The sequence below is a fragment of the Polypterus senegalus genome, chromosome 8, assembly GCF_016835505.1.
Source record: "Polypterus senegalus isolate Bchr_013 chromosome 8, ASM1683550v1, whole genome shotgun sequence".
Taxonomy (NCBI): Eukaryota; Metazoa; Chordata; class Cladistia; order Polypteriformes; family Polypteridae; genus Polypterus; species Polypterus senegalus.
Window position 1 is genome coordinate 178,463,201 of NC_053161.1, and position 18,754 is coordinate 178,481,954.

An 18,754-nucleotide genomic window follows, 5' to 3' on the forward strand; every position below is an offset into this window, starting at 1 on the left:
TGTAATAGACGTTAGAATAGAATAGAAGCCATTTGTAAGCTTAGAACGCCGATTCTTCAAAACTTTTAAGTTTAAGTTTGAAATGTTTAATTATTCTATCCTTCCAGTGTCGTGCCAGCCACAGCATGAATACAGCGCGAGGCAAGAACCATCTGTGAATGAAGTTCCAGCTCCTGGCTAGCGCTGTGGCACCGTGTAGTTAAAGTTTTATCTGTATAATATAACAAACATATTTTGCTGCATTTCACCTTCAAATGATATCGTCATCATATGTAAATACGCGCTTTATAAAGTGGCTCAGGTTGTGCGATATTATAACCGTATCACAAGTTTACAGTGAGGTGATTGTATTTAGAAGTACCAACAGTTCTACCAACAGTAGAACAAGGAGCACTTGATTGAGTGCGTTTAGAGTTGTTGGGATGAAGCTGTGCCTGAACCGTGAGGTCAGCACAGGAAAGGCTCTGAAGCCCGAGACAGCGTGTGCTTGATGCTGTATCCTGATAATTCTCTTTCCGATCAGCTGCTGTTGTGATTCCCCACTCGGATACAGTGATATAAATACTCTGAGTGGTGCAGTGAGAGTAAAATGGAAAAAGATGATCCGATGTGGGATCTGAGGTGCAGTGAGAGTAACAACACTAATAGGCCGTAAGGTGAAGCAGCTTTTCGTTTCATTCCGTTCCCATATATGGGGCACTACATTCTTTTTATTCCAATAAAAGGATCAATTGGTATAGAATGAACAAGTTCTCCATGTATAATCCAGCAGTTATTTTTTTACAAGTGTATAAAGTTGGCAATAGTCTCATCCTCGCGTAATTATTTTTTAAAAGTGAGAGATGCGGCTTCGCGTCACGTGCTAGCCGGTAGACCAATGAGATGGAATAATGTCGGAACGACATGTAACGATGGTCCAAGATGGCAGCGCCCCTTGTCGTCACTATCGAGTAGCGAAGAGGATGAAATTATTGTTAGACCTCCACCAAAAGTTCATAAAAGGGTTTATAAACAATGCTATATGCATCTCACGTCCATAAAAAAAGAAGAAACGAAGGATTTTACGCACACGGTGGGATACATTTAGAAACTGCATCAAACGGTGGCTTGACTTGCAGGGTGAGAGTCAGAAAATAGCAGAAACATACAAACATTGTCTACAAATCGAGTTTGACCGTGTGCCCGAAGACGCAGGGTTTCACTCCACTTGCTACCGGCGTTTTATTTGACAAAAAGCGATTGGATGCGGCCGAAACGAGTTTCACGCCGCCCTGAAGCTGGTGATGATCATAACACAGACCAGTCTGTGTCATCGGAAATAGTATTCCGTCAACGTATTGCCCAACAAAAAAACTTAGGTCCAGTACCGGACTGCCGATAGTTTGTTCACGTCCTGTACGTCCTGCGTTGTGCATAATTTGCAAGAAAACGGACAAGTACATCACTGTGGCAGGCAAACGCCAGAAGGACAATCTTTCACAAGCGGAGACGCTGTCGGCAGGTATAAAGCACACGTTTGAACTTAAAGTTGCTGAGAACCATAACTAACTTTCAAATCCATCAATATTTACATTACATGTACATTATAACGTTTATAGTGCAGTCAGTTTTTGCATACACATATGCATGAACAGTCAGAACTGTTATGTTTTTTTAAATACATATTTATTTACAATTTCATTTAATTAAATGTTTGTTTTTTTACAGGCCAGTTGCTCAAAGCAGTTGAGATGAAGGAAGACACTAGCATTCTTGTGCATATTAAAGACAAAGACTGTGTGTCTCTGGAAGTACGATATCTCAAGTCCTGTTACAGACAGTACACCAGGTTCTTGACAAAGTCTACTGGAACAAATACACAGACCTCAGAAGAACAGTAAGGGCTCATTTACACTTCACGCTCAGAACGCGTACGCGTCCGCATCATGGCTGCCACGCGTTCATTTCACGCGTCCTCTGAGCAGGTCCTCAGAAATTAACGCGACGCGTGCGCGAGTTGCAGTACCAGCAAAAAGTCGGGGGGGCGCAGTGTGCTAAAACTCAGAACGTGACGTCAGAGTCTCTGTTTACTATCTACATGTGACCGCAAGTCTCTATGGAGATCCTTCGGGGATCGATGTGCGCGCTTTGCTGTTTGATGAATGGTTCGAAGTGTTGAAGCAAAATGCCGACATACAGATGCATTCGTGGTGCTTTTATATTCAAGCGTCGCATATTCCCGATCGTAATGACACGATACATTTTAAAAGTCTCACATACCATCTTTTGTGCCGTATATTTTTTATTTTTTTATTTTTGCAACTTAACAACAGCAACATAATGTATAGCGTTATATTTGAACCACTGAGAAAAAAATAAAGGACACGGTGAAAACGTGTATTTTGTGATTAAAGTGGAAATTTCGGCTTTAATCTCGAATTGTCCACTTTAACCTCGTAGTTTACTTTATCATTAAAGCAGACCGTCGTAAACGTCATCCCAGTTTTTAATCGCTACGAGCTTCTTGGACATTAACAGCTGCGGCAAGCAGCAAAGATCACCACACAGAACACATTAAATGTCTGATATTCCAACTCTCTGCACATTTAGAATCTTTAGATTCATACTTGATATCACTTTCATGATGAAATGCATTAAAGTGTGTGTTACATTTTACATATAATTTCGTTTAAATAATGAATACTGTTAATAATTACACACATGAGGGTGACACTGTGGTGGAGCGGTGGCATTGCTGTTTGGCAGGAAGTCTCATCGCTGGTATTCTCTGCCAGAAGTTTGCATGTTTTCCTGCTTGTATTCCACACTGTGCTCCGGTTTCCTTCCAAAGATAAGCAGATTTGGGGATTTGGTGCCGCTAAAATGACGCTAGTGTATGTGTGCTTGTATTCACCTTGCGATGAGCGGAGACCTCGTCCAGGGATTGTTTCTCAGTCGTGCTCAATGCTTGTTGGAATGGACACATCCCTGGATTGATGGATTTAATCAATAAACATCCTTGACCATCACAGATATTGCGGTAAGGTGTTATCGGAATTTAATAGGTGTTTTAGGCAATTCACAACACAGAGAAGCCAAACATGTTCTCACCGTGATAATATCTCACACTGCCACCTGGTGGACTCCTCCAGATTTACGTAAAGTACGCGCGCAAGTATAAACACTTCAACGCTTGCGTAGCAGGAGCGTCCGCTGCAGCATGCGTCGCGTGAAGTATAAATGAGCCCTTAGTTGTTATATTGCGTTTTAAAATAATTCATAATTTATTTGAATGATTGCTAATTTGAAAAGAAATTAATCATTAATCTACATGGACTGCTTGTTACAATAATTCAGCATAATAAAATGTCTAGTCATTTGTGAGGGCAAAAGAATATTTAAAATAATTTATTGTAAGTATTTTCTTTCTGAAGAATAAAAAAAAACCTCAATTGGTTTGTCAGTTGCTTTTAGTTTTTTACATGCACACAATATATGCATTCCAAATATAGAAGCCAGTGTAATAGTTACAGAACATAAAATATTTGATGCTTTCAATAGAAATGAGCCAACCTATGATGTCAGCTACAAGATCTTCTCAGAGAGAATCATCCGCCATCGAATAATTGTAAACCAAGAGGTGATGACAATGACACGGCTAAGAAGAATGTTTTTAAATCTTGTCAAAAGCCATGAAGATCTTGATGCTTCAAACTACAGGTAATTTAAATACCATACGTTTATTTTGCAGATTTGGAATAAACAATTAAAAATTTAATAAATAATAATATTCACATAATCCTATTTTATCATAATAAGCTGACAATGTTTTTTGTGTGTGAGATTTATATTTTGTGATTGTGATCATAATTTATTGTATTTCAGGCAGGATAAATTGAAGAGGAGGCTGTCCCGTGATTTCCCCCAGCTGGTGTTTCACTCTCCCAACAAGCGCAACATCAGTGAATTGGTTTTTGTTGAGACACTTTGTGCAGATAAGCTGGTAGACAGAATACCTCATCCATCAGGTACAGAAACAACGGAGTCAACGGAAGTAACTAGTCAAAGTGACGGTGAAAGCACAGCAAGTAGAATAGCTGCTACTACAGAGAACACAAGGACACTTTGTAGTGCGCCATTGATTGATTTTAAAGAGAATTCTAAATGACTCTCCTTGTATGACATGCCTGTGGCCACCCACGTCAGATGATTTAAATGTTAGTGCAGCTAAATCTGTTGTGCCATTCGAACTGTACAATTTAATTCCATGGATTATTGGTGCAACTGAAGAACCAGCACTGGCCCATTATGCTGATATTCCAGATGATTTGAACCTAAAAGTTATCTCTATTTGTCAAGACATCTTGCATCTAAGGGCCGGAGGCAGACACCTAAATCATTGTGTCTGCGTCTAACAGTGCGCCATTTAACAGGTTCATCACAAGTTCTGTCACTTCTGAATAGACTAGGACATTGTGCATCAAGAGACACAGTTGTCAGTCTAGACACTTGCCTTGCCCAACTTCAGCTGGTTGAGGGCAGAGACAAAATGCCAAAGGGATTCTCAAAGAAGGTTCCCACAATACTTGTGTGGGACAATATTGACTTTGGTGAGGAAACACTGTCTGGTCGTGGAACTACCCACCACACAAATGGCATTATGCTGCAAAGTTCGGTAGCTGTAGCCGAAACCCTAACAGACAGACAACCACTAGAGAAGGGAGTTTCTTCATACAAAGCACCACCTAGCATCCCTGTTGAACAGTATCATCAGTCTAAAACTGATCACAGAACTTGTTTCATCATGAAACTATTCCATTACACGCAGACAAATACAGGGTGGGCCATTTATATGGATACACCTTAATAAAATGGGAATGGCTGGTGATATTAACTTCCTGTTTGTGGCACATTAGTATATGTGAGGGGGGAAACTTTTCAAGATGGGTGGTGACCATTTAGAAGTCGGCCATTTTGGATCCAACTTTTGTTTTTTCAATAGGAAGAGGGTCATGTGACACATCAAACTTATTGGGAATTTCACAAGAAAATGTGTCCTTGGTTTTAACGTAACTTTATTCTTTCATGAGTTATTTACAAGTTTCTGACCACTTATAAAATGTGTTCAATGTGCTGCCCACTGTGTTGGTTTGTCAATGCAACCCTCTTCTCCCACTCTTCACACACTGATAGCAACACCGCAGGAGAAATGCTAGCACAGGCTTCTTGTATCCATAGTTTCAGGTGCTGCACATCTCGTATCTTCACAGCATAGACAATTACCTTCAGATGACCCCAAAGATAAAAGTCTAAGGGGGTCAGATCGGGAGACCTTGGGGGCCATTCAACTGGCCCACGACGACCAATCCACTTTCCAGGAAACTGTTCATCTAGGAATGCTCGGACCTGACACCCATAATGTGGCGGTGCACCATCTTGCTGGAAAAACTCAGGGAACGTGCCAGCTTCAGTGCATAAAGAGGGAAACACATCACCATGTAGCAATTTTACATATCCAGTGGCCTTGAGGTTTCCATTGATGAAGAATGGCCCCACTATCTTTGTACCCCATATACCACACCATACCATCAATTTTTTTGTTCCAACAGTCTTGGAGGGATCTATCTAATGTGGGTTAGTGTCAGACCAATAGCAGTGGTTTTGTTTGTTAACTTCACCATTCACATAAAAGTTTGCCTCATCATTGAAGAAAATCTTCTGCGTAAATTGAGGGTCCTGTTCCAATTTGTGTTTTGCCCATTCTGCAAATTCAGTGTGCCGGTCTGGGTCATCCTCGTTGAGATGCTGCAGTAGCTGGAGTTTGTAAGGGTGCCATTTGTGAGTAGCTAATATCTGCCGAAGGGATGTTCGACTAATGCCACTCTCCAGTGACATGCGGCGAGTGCTACGCTGTGGGCTCTTGCTGAATGAAGCTAGGACAGCCACTGATGTTTCTTCATTAGTGACAGTTTTCATGCGTCCACATTTTGGCAAATCCAACACTGAACCAGTTTCACGAAACTTAACAAGCAGTTTGCTAACTGTAGCATGGGAGATGGGTGGTCTCGTAGGGTGTCTTGCATTGAAATCTGCTGCAATGACCCGGTTACTGCGTTCACCAGACATCAACACAATTTCTATCCGCTCCTCACGTGTTAACCTCTGCGACATGTCAATGGCTGTACACAACGAGAAACTTATAAATAACTCATGAAAGAATAAAGTTACGTTAAAACCAAGCACACCATTGTTTTTCTTGTGAAATTCCCAATAAGTTTGATGTGTCACATGACCCTCTTCCTATTGAAAAAACAAAAGTTGGATCCAAAATGGCCGACTTCAAAATGGCCACCATAGTCACCACCCATCTTGAAAAGTTTCCCCCCCTCACATATACTAATGTGCCACAAACAGGAAGTTAATCTCACCAACCATTCCCATTTTATTAAGGTGTATCCATATAAGTGGCCCACCCTGTACAAATTAAACACTGTATCTGCTGCAAAGACTGAACTGGCATATGTTTTTGTAAAGGCCATTGATGCTGAAAGATGCACGGTTCCAAGCTGGACAGGTTCCCATACATTTATTCAAGGTGACAACACTCTGCAAAAGTCAGCACTGTATTATCTTCCTGTCATTGAGGCTTCACCGACAGAGATGTCAACAGTAAACACGATTCTGAAGAGAAGTGTCCATATTGCTGATTAGCTAGAATAGTCTTTGATCAAGCTCTCTATGCCAAAGCTCAGCAAATACGCTGAAAAAATGATGAATTCACTCGGCGTGTAGTGATTAGATTAGGTGAGTTTCACACATGCATGTCCTACCTGGGCATTCTGGGAAAAAGGTTCGGCGTTGCAGGACTGCAAGACATACTAATTGAGTCAGACGTTGTTGCTCCAGGATCTATCAATGGAGTGATGAGTGGTCCTCACTATAACCACAGCATGAGGGCACACAAACTTCTGTATGAGAGTCTGCAGCGCATCAGATTTCTCAGTTTCTTGGACTCTTTGCCACCAGAAGACCAAGATGAGTGTATGGCTGTCATAAGTGAGATCACATGTGCATTCCAGAACAGGACAATGGATATTTTGTATGAAAATGAGAAATTTGACTAAATGTGTTTTGAATATGTAGATTTTGTGGAAAGAAGAAGTGTTGAAAACCCGACGTTTGCCTTCTGGAGTTCATACATCGACATGGTACAGATTCTTCTCCTGTTTGTTAGAGCAACACGTGAATCAGACTGGCAGCTTCACCTGTCAACAGTGCGCTTGATGATGACATGGTTTTTTGCTTATGACCATGTAAATTATGCTAGGTATTTACCTTCATACTGGCTGGAAATGGTCAATCTGCCCTTCACCCATCCTTCTTGCCACAGAGAGATCAGTGTTAAAGGCCAGTGGACTGTTCAGCGTCAAAGTGTACATGGATTTGCCTCGATTGCTTGTGACCAGGCTATTGAGCAAACGTGCAACAGAGATTCCACGACAAAGGGAGGTTTGACAGGATTAACACAGAATCGAGATGAAGTACATCGCTGGATATTGTCTCAACGTGAAAGGGCTGCCATAGCAAGACAGTGTGAGGCAATGGCTGGTAAATCTCCTGACATAAAGAAACGAAAAGACCTTGACAGCACCACGCATTGATGGTGATGAAAAAGCTGTGACCAGAATAATTTCTACCATGCTGAATCCTTTTGACTCACACCAAGATGGCATCGTGTGTCTTAGCTCTGGAGAAATTATGACGGATTTGCTCAAAGCTTCAGAAAAAGGGGAAGAGTGCTGTTCAGGAATTTATGGACCAAAGACTGCTATCACCATCAGTTGACGTATTTGCCCCCATCAAAAGACTAAAACTAAAGACATTCAGTGATCAAGCCAAGACAAAGAAGAAATCTGCAGCAGGCAAGGAAGTAATTCTACGTGCAGACAAGAAGCTTTTCTCCAGACTGCTCGTCATAGGTCAAAGAAGAAAGATAGACTTGAGGGAAATTCTCTCCTACTCCTTGGGAACTGTGTCATATACTTTATCCAGTGCTGATGGTTCTCTTGCAAAAACAACCAAATCAGCTCTCGTGGATGTTCTGGAAACCAAAGGTGGAGACTATTTAGTTGACAGAGTACCAGTAAATGGAGCTCTACTCCATTTGATGGCATGGCAGTCATTCGAGCCACTCAGTCCATACCAAGTACCTTCGGGGAGCGTGCTGACACTATACTACAGTACTTAGTCAAGCTTGCTCTCAAGCACAACTGTACATGGATAGACTTTGTGACAGACAAGTATCCAGAAATTAGTATTAAAAATGTAGAACTGGTGGCACACAACAGGTAAAAACTTATGGACGGGATCAAAAGACACCAACACAATGGAAGAAGTTTCTGTCGGATGGGACAAACAAAGAAGCACTGGCAGAATTCCTCTATGTAATGTGGTGAGACGCTGATCTTGCCATTTTAGGTAAGGACTTACAGTTATACATAACACATGGAGCCCTGTGTCACTGCATGGCTGTAACAGAGGGTTTACAAACTGTCAGTGCTGTTGACAATCTGACATGTGATCAGGAGGAATGTGACACCAGGTTGTTTTTTCATGCAAAACATGCTGCACAGGAACACCAAACTGTAGTCATCAAGAGCCCTGATACTGAGGTGGCAGTGATTGCATTACGTCTGCAGCCAGATTTACCATGCAGATTGTATTTTTTCACTGGGGTTGGCAACAAAACGAGGATCATTGACTTCTGTAAGGTGTCATCAGCTCTCGGCAACAGTGTATGTTTGGCACTTATTGGGATCCATACCTTCTCAGGCTGTGACTCTACAAGTGCCTTTTATGGCAAGGGGAAAAAAAAGTCATTTTCTGTTGCTTGCGAGAAAGAGGAATACCGGACTGCATTTGGAAATCTGGGTAGCACTTTTAATTTGGACCAGTCTACCTTTGAAGTGCTTTGCAAATATGTTTGCCACCTATATGGCCAATCATGTGCTACAAGTCTGAACGATGCACGATACAAAGCATTCTGCGTGGCATCATCAGCTTTGCCAGAACGATCCATGCCTCTGACAAGTGATGCTTTGTACCAACACTGCAAAAGGGCAAACTACCAAGCAGCCATAATGAGACATTCTCTTAAAGGGTGTGCCCCTTCACCTGTTGGCAATGGATGGCACCTCGAGGATGGGGAGTTAACAGTGACATGGATGACTAGAAATCCAGCCCCCGATAGTGTGTTGCAGGTTGTCCACTGCAGTTACAAGCAAGGCAAATGTAAGACTGGAAGATGTTCCTGTATGTCTGCAAATCTGTCCTGTACAGATTTATGCCGCTGTCTCAATTGCACAAATGTTTTCCAGGAAACAGAGGAAAGAGCTACGTGTGAAGATGGTTCTGATGATAGTGAGAAGGACAGTAGTGAGGAGTAAAGGTGATCTGTGTCACAGGCTAGTTGGATTTGAGCTGTAATGAAGCTGCTGTAAAATGTTTAATATTTGTCGTTATTGGAAAAAGCAGTCCAGCATTTCAAGTCATTTTAGCCAACTTGGACCAAAAACTGGTTTTATCTTTAATTTTGTGTGATTCCTAAGTGCCTACTGAACATTTTGATGAATAAAACATCACAAAAATGTTTAAGTTTCAATTTGCTCTTCAGTTTTATTTGGTGCCAATCTGTGAAGTTGAAGTGCGTTATAAAACAAAACTTGCATTATTTCATGGTCTTCCTTCAAAATTGAGTTGATTAATGCACCAATACTTGTCTCAGATATGTAGCTGCATGTATAAATGTGCATTTGACATCTATTTTGTGTTGATTAAATGCGTATTAATAAAGTTACAGGCCAAACTAGCAGCATGAGATTTTCGTTTTTCGTAAATTCCTAATTATACACATTTTTGCATCCTGACAAAAAACTGCAGTATTTTTTTGTGGAGAACTTTTAACACAGAATCCGTAAGACTGCTGTCTATCCAGAAATTCATTAAAAAGGTAGTGCCCAGACGTGGGAACGAAAAGTGATTTCTAGCCACTTTTTCAGGTTCACCTTATGGCCTATGAAGCAGTTATGGTATTTGGAATACTATGGCTATTCCCTGACCATTATATTGTTACAAGTTAATTACAATCGGATGCATTACACTAATAAACGATATGCGGTTAAGTTCAGTGTATTTATAAAGCCGCGTCAGGGATGTGGATCTGAAACAGAAAGGTAAGCCACACAGGAACAGCAGCACTGCTTGGACGCTGGGAGCCGCCAGTCTGCAAAGCCGAGCGCAGAACTTGCGTACGACAAGGTATGAGCTACCGTGGAAATGTGCGTAGCTTTGCGCCAAGTTTAGGTTTTATACATCGTGATTTGAACGTGGAAACGTTCTTACGCAACATTTTTGTGCATACGCACCGTTTATACATGAGGCCCCGGACACTAGAAAGATTTGCATCTCCTTGCAGAAGCCTCAAAGTATTTAAACACAACGTCAATTTAGACGAGAAAGTGAGAACTACAGCCTGTCATTACAGCCCCCCCAAAAAAAAGAAAAACCCTCCAGAAAGTTCCTTTCATCCGGACTGTGAGCAGTAAAAACAGCAGTGGAGGTTTTAAAAGTCACGTTCCTGCCCAGCAGGCTAAGACAAGCACAGCAGCCACAATGGAGGTGGGTCTTGTAGAAGGAAGCCCACCCCAATAAAGGCACTGGAGGGTGGTGAGGGAGGTTAATCCTGCAGGATCTTTCCAGAATCCCATTGCCTCCTTTTTAAATTCCAGGCTGTTTCAGGGATCATTTCTCAGAAATGGTTTGGTGAGTAGACTGTGAAAATTAAATTGACCCTCACTCTTAAGTCAAAACGTTTTAATTTGCCACTTAAATCGGCACTCAAGATCTCAGCGTATCACCCGCATTGTTCCTAAATAATTGTTTCGTGCACATAGCAAGCGTAGCGGCCCACCGCTGTGGAATATTCTGGCACTGCTGTTGATATAAACAGTGAAAATCCAGAACCACCTCCTACCCTTTGTGTTCAGATAGCAACTGAAACCTGGTGATGATGTGCCATTCGCGTGGACTGTTAAGAAGCTACAGATGTACAAGTTGACATTGCAGGCGGCGTACGGCTGGACAGCTTAAACAGAATCAAATCTCAACTTTATTTCATTGTTTCATCACCCGTTAAACCGGCGGTGACCTGCACTCGAAGTCAGAAGTTTCCATCCACTTTGGGTGAATTCTTTAAACTTCATTTTCTAATCCCTCCTCAGATTTTATATTAACAAACTGTACATTTGGCGTATCATTTAAGACGTCTACTCTGAAGGGCAAAACTGACTTTTTTCCCCACAATGTTCACAGAGCTCAGAGAAATTCACTTTTTATCAAGCAGATCACAATTCCAGTGGATCACAAGTCTTCATACACTTTGTTCATATTTGGTAGCTTTGCCTTTAAATTGTTTAACTTAAGTTAAATGTTTTGGGTCGCCTTTCACAAGTTTCTTACAATAAGTTGCTGGTATTTTGGTCCATTCCTGTAGACAGAACTGGTGTAACTGGGACAGGTTTGTAGGCCTCCTCGCTTGCACACGCTTTTTCAGTTCGAATTGAAGTCAGGACTTTGTGATGGCCACTCACTCCCATTCCTTGATCTTGTTGTCCTTAAGCCACTTGGCCACATTTGGAAGATCCGTTTACAGCTGAGCTTCAGCTTCCTGGCAGAGCTCTGGAGATGTTGCTGCAGTGTCTCTCCATCATTGTCCTTCCTTCCATTTTGTGAAGTGCACCAGACCCTCTTGCAGCAAAGCACCCCCAAATACCTGACGTTCCCACCTCCATGCTTGACAGTTGAGATGATTTCCTTTGGCTTGCAAGCCCCACCCTTTTTCCTCCAAACATAATGATGGTCATTATGGTCAAACAGTTTCATCTTGGATTCATCAGACCAGAGCACATTTCTCCCAGTCTTTCCCCCATGTACCATTACAAACTACAGTCTGGCTTTTTTATGTCAGCTTTGGTGCAGTGGCTTCTTCCTCGCTGAGCAGCCATTCAGGTGGTGGTGATGTCGATATTAGACTTGTTTTACTGTGGACATTGAGACTTGTCTACCTGTGTCCTCCAGAACCTTCACAAGGTCCTCTCCTGTTGTTCTGGGGTTGATTTGCACTTTTCATGCCAAAGTCCGTTCTTCTCCAGGAGGCAAAAACCATCTCCTTCCTGGGCAGCCTGACAGCTGGGTGGTCCCATGGTGTTTATACTTGTATATTATTGTTTGTACAGACGAATGTGGACCCTTCAGACATTTGGTAATTGTTCCCAACTTGGATTTGTGGAGCTCCTGCATTTGTTTCTGAGATCTTGACTGATTTCTTCGGATTTGCCCATCATTTCCAGCAAAGAGGCAGTTGAGTTTGATGGTCGGCCTTAACATCCATCCTCATGTTGGCTCCAATCAGGCTAGTTGGCTCTCAGAAGCTAATTGTCTAAAGGCTTGACATCATTTTCTGGAATTTTCCGAGCTGTTTAAAGGCCCAGTTAAGAAAGTGTGTATGTAAACTTGTGATTCACTGCAATTGTGATTAAGTCAATAAAAAGTGAAATAATCCAAGGTCTGTGTACATTATTGGAAAAAAATTACTTTTGCCCTGCACAACATAGATGTCTTGAACGATACGCCAAATTTTTAATCTGCTAGAATAAAATCAGTGGAGCTTACTAAGGGAGTTTTCAGGAATGAACCCCAATTGTGTGGAAAATTCTGACGTCAACTGTACATACACCAGGTGGAAACCCGGGATTAGTGTTAACCAGACTGAACTCCTTTGGAGATGTGGGAGGAAAATTCACTCGGACACTGGGAGAAGGTGCCAATTTCAAACAGAAAACATCCCGGCAAATGAATTAAAACACACAACGCAATGTCTGTGAGGAGGGAGTACTGTCTGCTGCTGCTATACAGAGTTAAGGTGGCGCTGGGGTGGAACCAACTTGGTCAGGTGGCGCTGGGGTGGAACGAATTTAAGGTGGAACCAGGGTGGAACCAGTTTGTTAAGGTGGTGATGGGGTGGAACCCAATTGAATGGAAGAACCAGGAGTGGAGTTATTAAAACAGGCAAGAGACTAACCAGGAAAATGAATAAACAGAGACTGAGAGGGCAGCCAGACCACAGTGTACCCAAAAAACGATCAGAAAGAGAAGAAAAACCATGAAATCAAAACTGGTAATAAAGAAAGCAAACGTGTAAAGTTTTTATTCAGTTTCTGCCACCTTCGTCTGTATACCATCATCACACGGATGACTTAATTCACACAACTGCCAGAAGCAATTTCTGTGGCAACCACAGATGTGAAGTGGCTACCGTGACACAAAATGGCAACATTTCTGAGGTTAAAAAAACAAAACAAATGAAATACGTAAGAAAATGAACAAAATATAAATATAAGGAGAGAGTCAGGGAAAGATTCACATTCTACAGTGCTGTCCAAAATGTACAAGAGCCAGGTCAGTTTTAACAAGTGTTAATAAGGTTAACATATTGAAATGCTCTGCCATTATCAAAATTATTATTCAAGTCTTCATTTTTGCCAAATGAATCCAAAAGCACAAATACTTTTCCACCATTAAAAGCATCACAAATCAGCAATTAACATTTAAAAAAAAATCTGAGTGAGCATATAAGTTTTGTTTTTTTTTTACTCTATATTTGTTTTTAGGGGTTCGCCCCCTGCTCGCTTTGCTCGCCAGCCACTTCGCGTCTCTGCCACTCACTTTGTGAAGAGGAGGGCTGAACGCACCCCAAGGAGACGCGGTCGCTGCTCCGAAACCCCCTCTTAAACAGTAATACAATGGGAAACAAATAGGAGGTAAAAGATAATAAAAAAAAAAAAAACTCTTTGCTCATTCAACTGTTGGCTTGATCAATTTGCATCTCGCAGAGCACTTCGAACATTTAATAGCCTGTACAGCAGAAGTCCAACTCTTTGTCTTCTTTCCGGCCCCGGGTGTAGTTAAATCTCTTGGTAGAATCTTAAGTCTCAGTGGAAGGCACCTGCAAGTTCCTGGACATTTCTGGGAGGAACGGCCCTAGCCCTCACCCTGCGATCCAACAGGTCCCAGACGTGCTCAATTTCTTCAACGATAAACACAAATCCGTCCATCACCCCTGGTGAGACAAAACCGTGACTCATCAGTGAAGAGCACTTTTTGCCACTCCTGTCTGGTCCAGCGAAGGTGGGTTTGTGCCCATAGGCGGCGTTGTTGCTGGTGATGTCTGGTAAGGACCCGCCTTACAACAGGCCTACAAGCCCTCAGTCCAGCCTCTCTCAGCCTATTGCAGACAGTCTGAGCACTGATGGAGGGATTGTGTGTTCCTGGTGTGACTCGGGCAGTTGTGGCCATCCTGTACCTGTCACGCAGGTGTGATATTCGGATGTACCGATCCTGTGCAGGTGTTGTTACACGTGGTCTTCCACTGCGAGGATGATCAGCTGTCCTTCCTGTCTCCCTGTAGCGCTGTCTTAGGCGTCTCACAGTGCGGACATGGCAATTTATTGTCCTAGCCACATCAGCAGTCCTCATGCCTCCCTGCAGCATGCCTAATGCACGTTCACGCAGATGAGCAGGGACCCTGGGCATCTTTCACAGTCGGTAGACAAGTCTCTTTAGTGTCCTGCATTTTTAGAACTGTGACCTTAAATGCCTACTTTCTGTAAGCTGTTAAGGTCTTAACGACCATTCCACAGGTGCATGTTAATTAATTGATTGTGGTTAATTGAACATGCATGGAAAACATTGTTTAAACCCTTTACAATGAAGATCTGTCAAGTTATTTGGATTTTTAAAACATTATTGTTGAAATACACAGTCCTGAAAAAGGGACGTTTCTTTTTTTGCTGAGTATATATATATATATACATATATACACACACACACACAGCTGGAGGTCCACAAAGGGAAAAGATGAATCACGCATCATAAAGTACTTTTTATTCCTGAACTTTCAGCCCCTGCCAGGTGCCGTCATCAGAGGATAATCATTAGACTTACAAGAATCAAAGGCAATATATAGGATAGCTTAGGTCGGTGGGTTTTTTTGGGGGTATGGGGGGTAATGAGGAGTCAAAGTTTTATTTATTATCAACATGTTCTTATTATGTTTATGTCCAAATTTCTGTTAATGGCGTTAGGACAAACATCAAAAAGAATCGCAACACGTATACAGGAACATCGCAACGCCTTCAGAAGGAAGGACTCACAATCACAGATCTATACGCATACAAAATCAAAAGAACATACATTCAACAATGTGCAAGTACAATTTAAGGCCTGTACAAAAAGTGCCAGAGAGCTGTCTGAATCTTGCCTATCAAATGAGAACTCCATCAACAAACAGACATTTGGACATAAACCCAGCATATGCAAACTTAAGAACAACGTGTTTATAATAAACAAAACTTTACAACCAATACTCCCCACCACCTAATTTTCCTATATATTGCCTTTGATTCTTGTAAGTCTAATCGTTATCCTCTGATGACGGCTCCTCGCAGGGGCTGAAAGTTCATGAATTAAAACTACTTTATGATATGTGATTCATCTTCTCCCTTTGTGGATCTCCAACTGCTAATATGCAAACCGTATCACAGACCTTCTCTTCGATGTGAATTTCCCCTTGGGATTAATAAAGTATCTATCTAGATACATCTCTCTTACAGTAAATGCCTATATCATCTGAGAATGTATAAAACTCTGAGAACATAAAGTGAGTTGGATATACTGAATGTCCCTGTGCTCAGCTGGTGGCACTGTGATCACCACCACCTTTTGCATCTTAATGCAGGTACAGCATGACCACAGACGGAAAGATCAAACATAACAAACAGCAAGGAAGATGAGCCGCAGAACAGGCCTCCTGTCATAAATAAGCAATGTTCAATAGCTTTTAAATAAATGGAATAACATTTACATGTCAGGTACTGTGACGTGGCATTCCTTTATTGCGGAAAACCAACCTAAACGTATTTCGGACAATATGAGCAATGGTGAGAAAGGGAGAACTTTAAAGTTAAAATGTTTTATCCAGTCATAGCAATACCGACTTGACTTCATCCACACTACTGCCAGGGAAGAGAAGTTACATCATCCTAATTAATGTTTATTAGAGCAGTAATGGAAATGATCCACTGATATTCTAATGAATGAAGACCCCACGGAATGCTAATGACTTAACCAGGGGCATACCAGAACAGACAAACTTCAGGTAGCATGTTAGATTTGTGGACACAACTATCTGGATGTGCAGTAGGACTTGTCACTGCAGATTGGATCACATCGTCCTACCACATCCAAGCCTGGAAGTGACAGCAGTAACTCTCTTATTCAAGCCAGAAGTTCGCATGTGTGTGTCTGGAACTGCTTGAAAAAAATTAAAGGAACATTTTGAAAACCCATCAGACCTCAATGGGGAAATAAATCCTGCTGGCTCTCTCTACTGATGTGGACTGATTTGGTGATGTGTTGGAACGAAAGGATGACACATCGCTGGAAATGAAAATGATGAACCTACAGAGGGCTGAATTCAAAGACACCCTGAAAATCTAATGGAAAATATGATGCAGCAGGCAGGCAAGTCCATTTGGCCAAAATTTCATTGCAGCAACTCCAAATTGTACTCAGTAATTTGTATGCCAATGCCTGACGTCCCAATGAGACAACAGATGGTGTCCTGGGGCATCACTGAGCTCCTGGACAGGCTGAGGTGTCGGATGGACTGAAACAATGTCCCACCCAGAGGTGTTCTTTTGGATTGAGGTCAGTTGAGTGAGCATGTGGGACAGTTAATGATATCAATTCCTTCATCATCTCTCTACGAGGCCGGGCATTATCGTGCACCAGGAGGAACCAGCATAGAGCCTGAAAATGGGTCCCAGGATTTCATCCCGATACCTAATGGCAGTCAAGGTGCCGTTGTCTAGCCTGTAGAGGTCTGTGCGTCCCTTTATGGCTATGCCTTCCCAGACCATCACTGACCCCCCACCATACCGGTCATGCTGAACGATGTCACAGGCAGCATAACGTTCTCCACGGCTTCTCCAGACCCTTTCACGTGTGTCACATGTGCTCAGGGTGAACCTGTTCTCATCTGTGAAAAGCACAGGCTGCCTGCCAATTCTGGAATTCTATGGCAAATGCCAATTAAGTTCCACGGTGCCCACTAAAGTATATCGGAACCTGAGGCCATCCTCATGAAGTCTGTCTCTGATTGTTTGGTCAGAGACATTCACACCAGTGGCCTGCCTGCTGGAGGTCATTTTGTAGGCTCTGGCAGTGTCCACCCTGTTCCTCCTTGCCCAAAGGAGCAGATACCAATGGGTCCTGCTGATGGGTTAAGGACCTTCTATGAGGGGCCCTGTCCAGCTCACCTGGAGTAACTGCCTGTCTGTCTCCTGGAATCTCCTCCATGCCTTTGAGCCTGTGCTGGGAGACACAGCAGACCTTCTGGCAATGACACGTATTGATGTGCCTGCCGTCCTGGAGAAGTTGGACTACCTGTGCCACCAAACACTGGAGGGCCTCATGCTACCTGTAGTGACACTGACCGTTCGCCAAATGCAAAATGAGTGACAAAACAGATAAGGGGGGAAAAATGGCAGTGGCCTCCCTCCACCTGTTAAACCATTCATTCCTGTTTTGGGGGGTCGTCTCATTGTTGCCCCTCTAGTGCACCAAAGCAGCTGAAACTGTTGAACAAGCCCCTCTGCTCCTTCACTGACCAGATCAATAGCCCGGAAGGTTCACTGACTTGATGCTATGATCTCATTATAAAATGTTTCTTTAATTTCTTTGAGCAGTGTGTACATATATTAAATTGAAAACGACTTTGCTTATTATTTAAGTTTGATATTGCAGTTTATGCTTATTATGTTAAAAAATGTTAACATTCAAAAATGTTAACGTTGAAAAATGTTAATGTTACACTGTATTTTTAATTTCTGTATTTCATAGAATTGCACAATACAAAATATACTATAACCATTAAGAAATTACTTAACATAGAACTCCAACATATACTGGATATAACAGTCACTCTGCATATTGAGTAAACACTCGGGACTGAAACTGTAATGAACCGTGCTGCAGCAGATGATTGTTTGTCAGGTTTCCTGGCCAGTATTATTCTCTGTTTCGCTGGTAGAAGTGTATTCCAAATGACTCAAACCTCCTCCTTTTCGGTTCTTCAGGTTGGAGTGTGCCTCTGTGATAATGGAACTTTGGATCTGTTTGCGTAGTTTTCCGGTGCGGTAGTCTGGCAACTTTGTTGTGTTTCTTAGGTTGGAACCCTCCTGTCATCCGCATCTCACAACTGACAACCAGATGAGTGACTAATTTGTTCTGGTGGGAGATCAGACCGTAATTATGTGTGTGTATAGATTTACCTATCTATTTAGTGAGATTGTATAAAAAGCTAAATTTACCCACGGGGGAAAAAATAAAGTTCTGTCTGTATCCGTCTCTGTTTTGCTGAATCTGAACATATCTGCTTTCTCATTCTTTTCTAACAACAATTATTATAATTTTCTACTGTTGCCTTGAACCAACCCGTGTGCAGGCCAGTGTCGTGTGCCATTATTATAATGTACTCTTACTTGGTCTTAACTCAACTCCTTGTAAGCCATACACTGGTTTGTTCTTGGTCTACATGGGGCTGGGGCAGGAGGTCGGCATCTTTCCCTCTGTTGTTATGGCCTTTCCAGCCTCCCCA

General features: G+C 42.2%; 1 protein-coding gene across 1 annotated transcript in view; it reads right to left on the reverse strand.

Annotated features, from left to right (window-relative positions):
* Window positions 1-17,958: 17,958 nt before the first annotated feature.
* Window positions 17,959-18,754, reverse strand: part of LOC120533523 (zinc finger protein 135-like) — a 39,092-nt gene continuing 38,296 nt past the window's right edge. Inside the window, exon 3 of the mRNA XM_039760449.1 lies at window positions 17,959-18,754. This exon is cut by the window's right edge and continues 805 nt beyond it. Within this exon, the coding sequence (XP_039616383.1) occupies window positions 18,688-18,754 (67 nt within the window). The 3' untranslated portion in view covers window positions 17,959-18,687.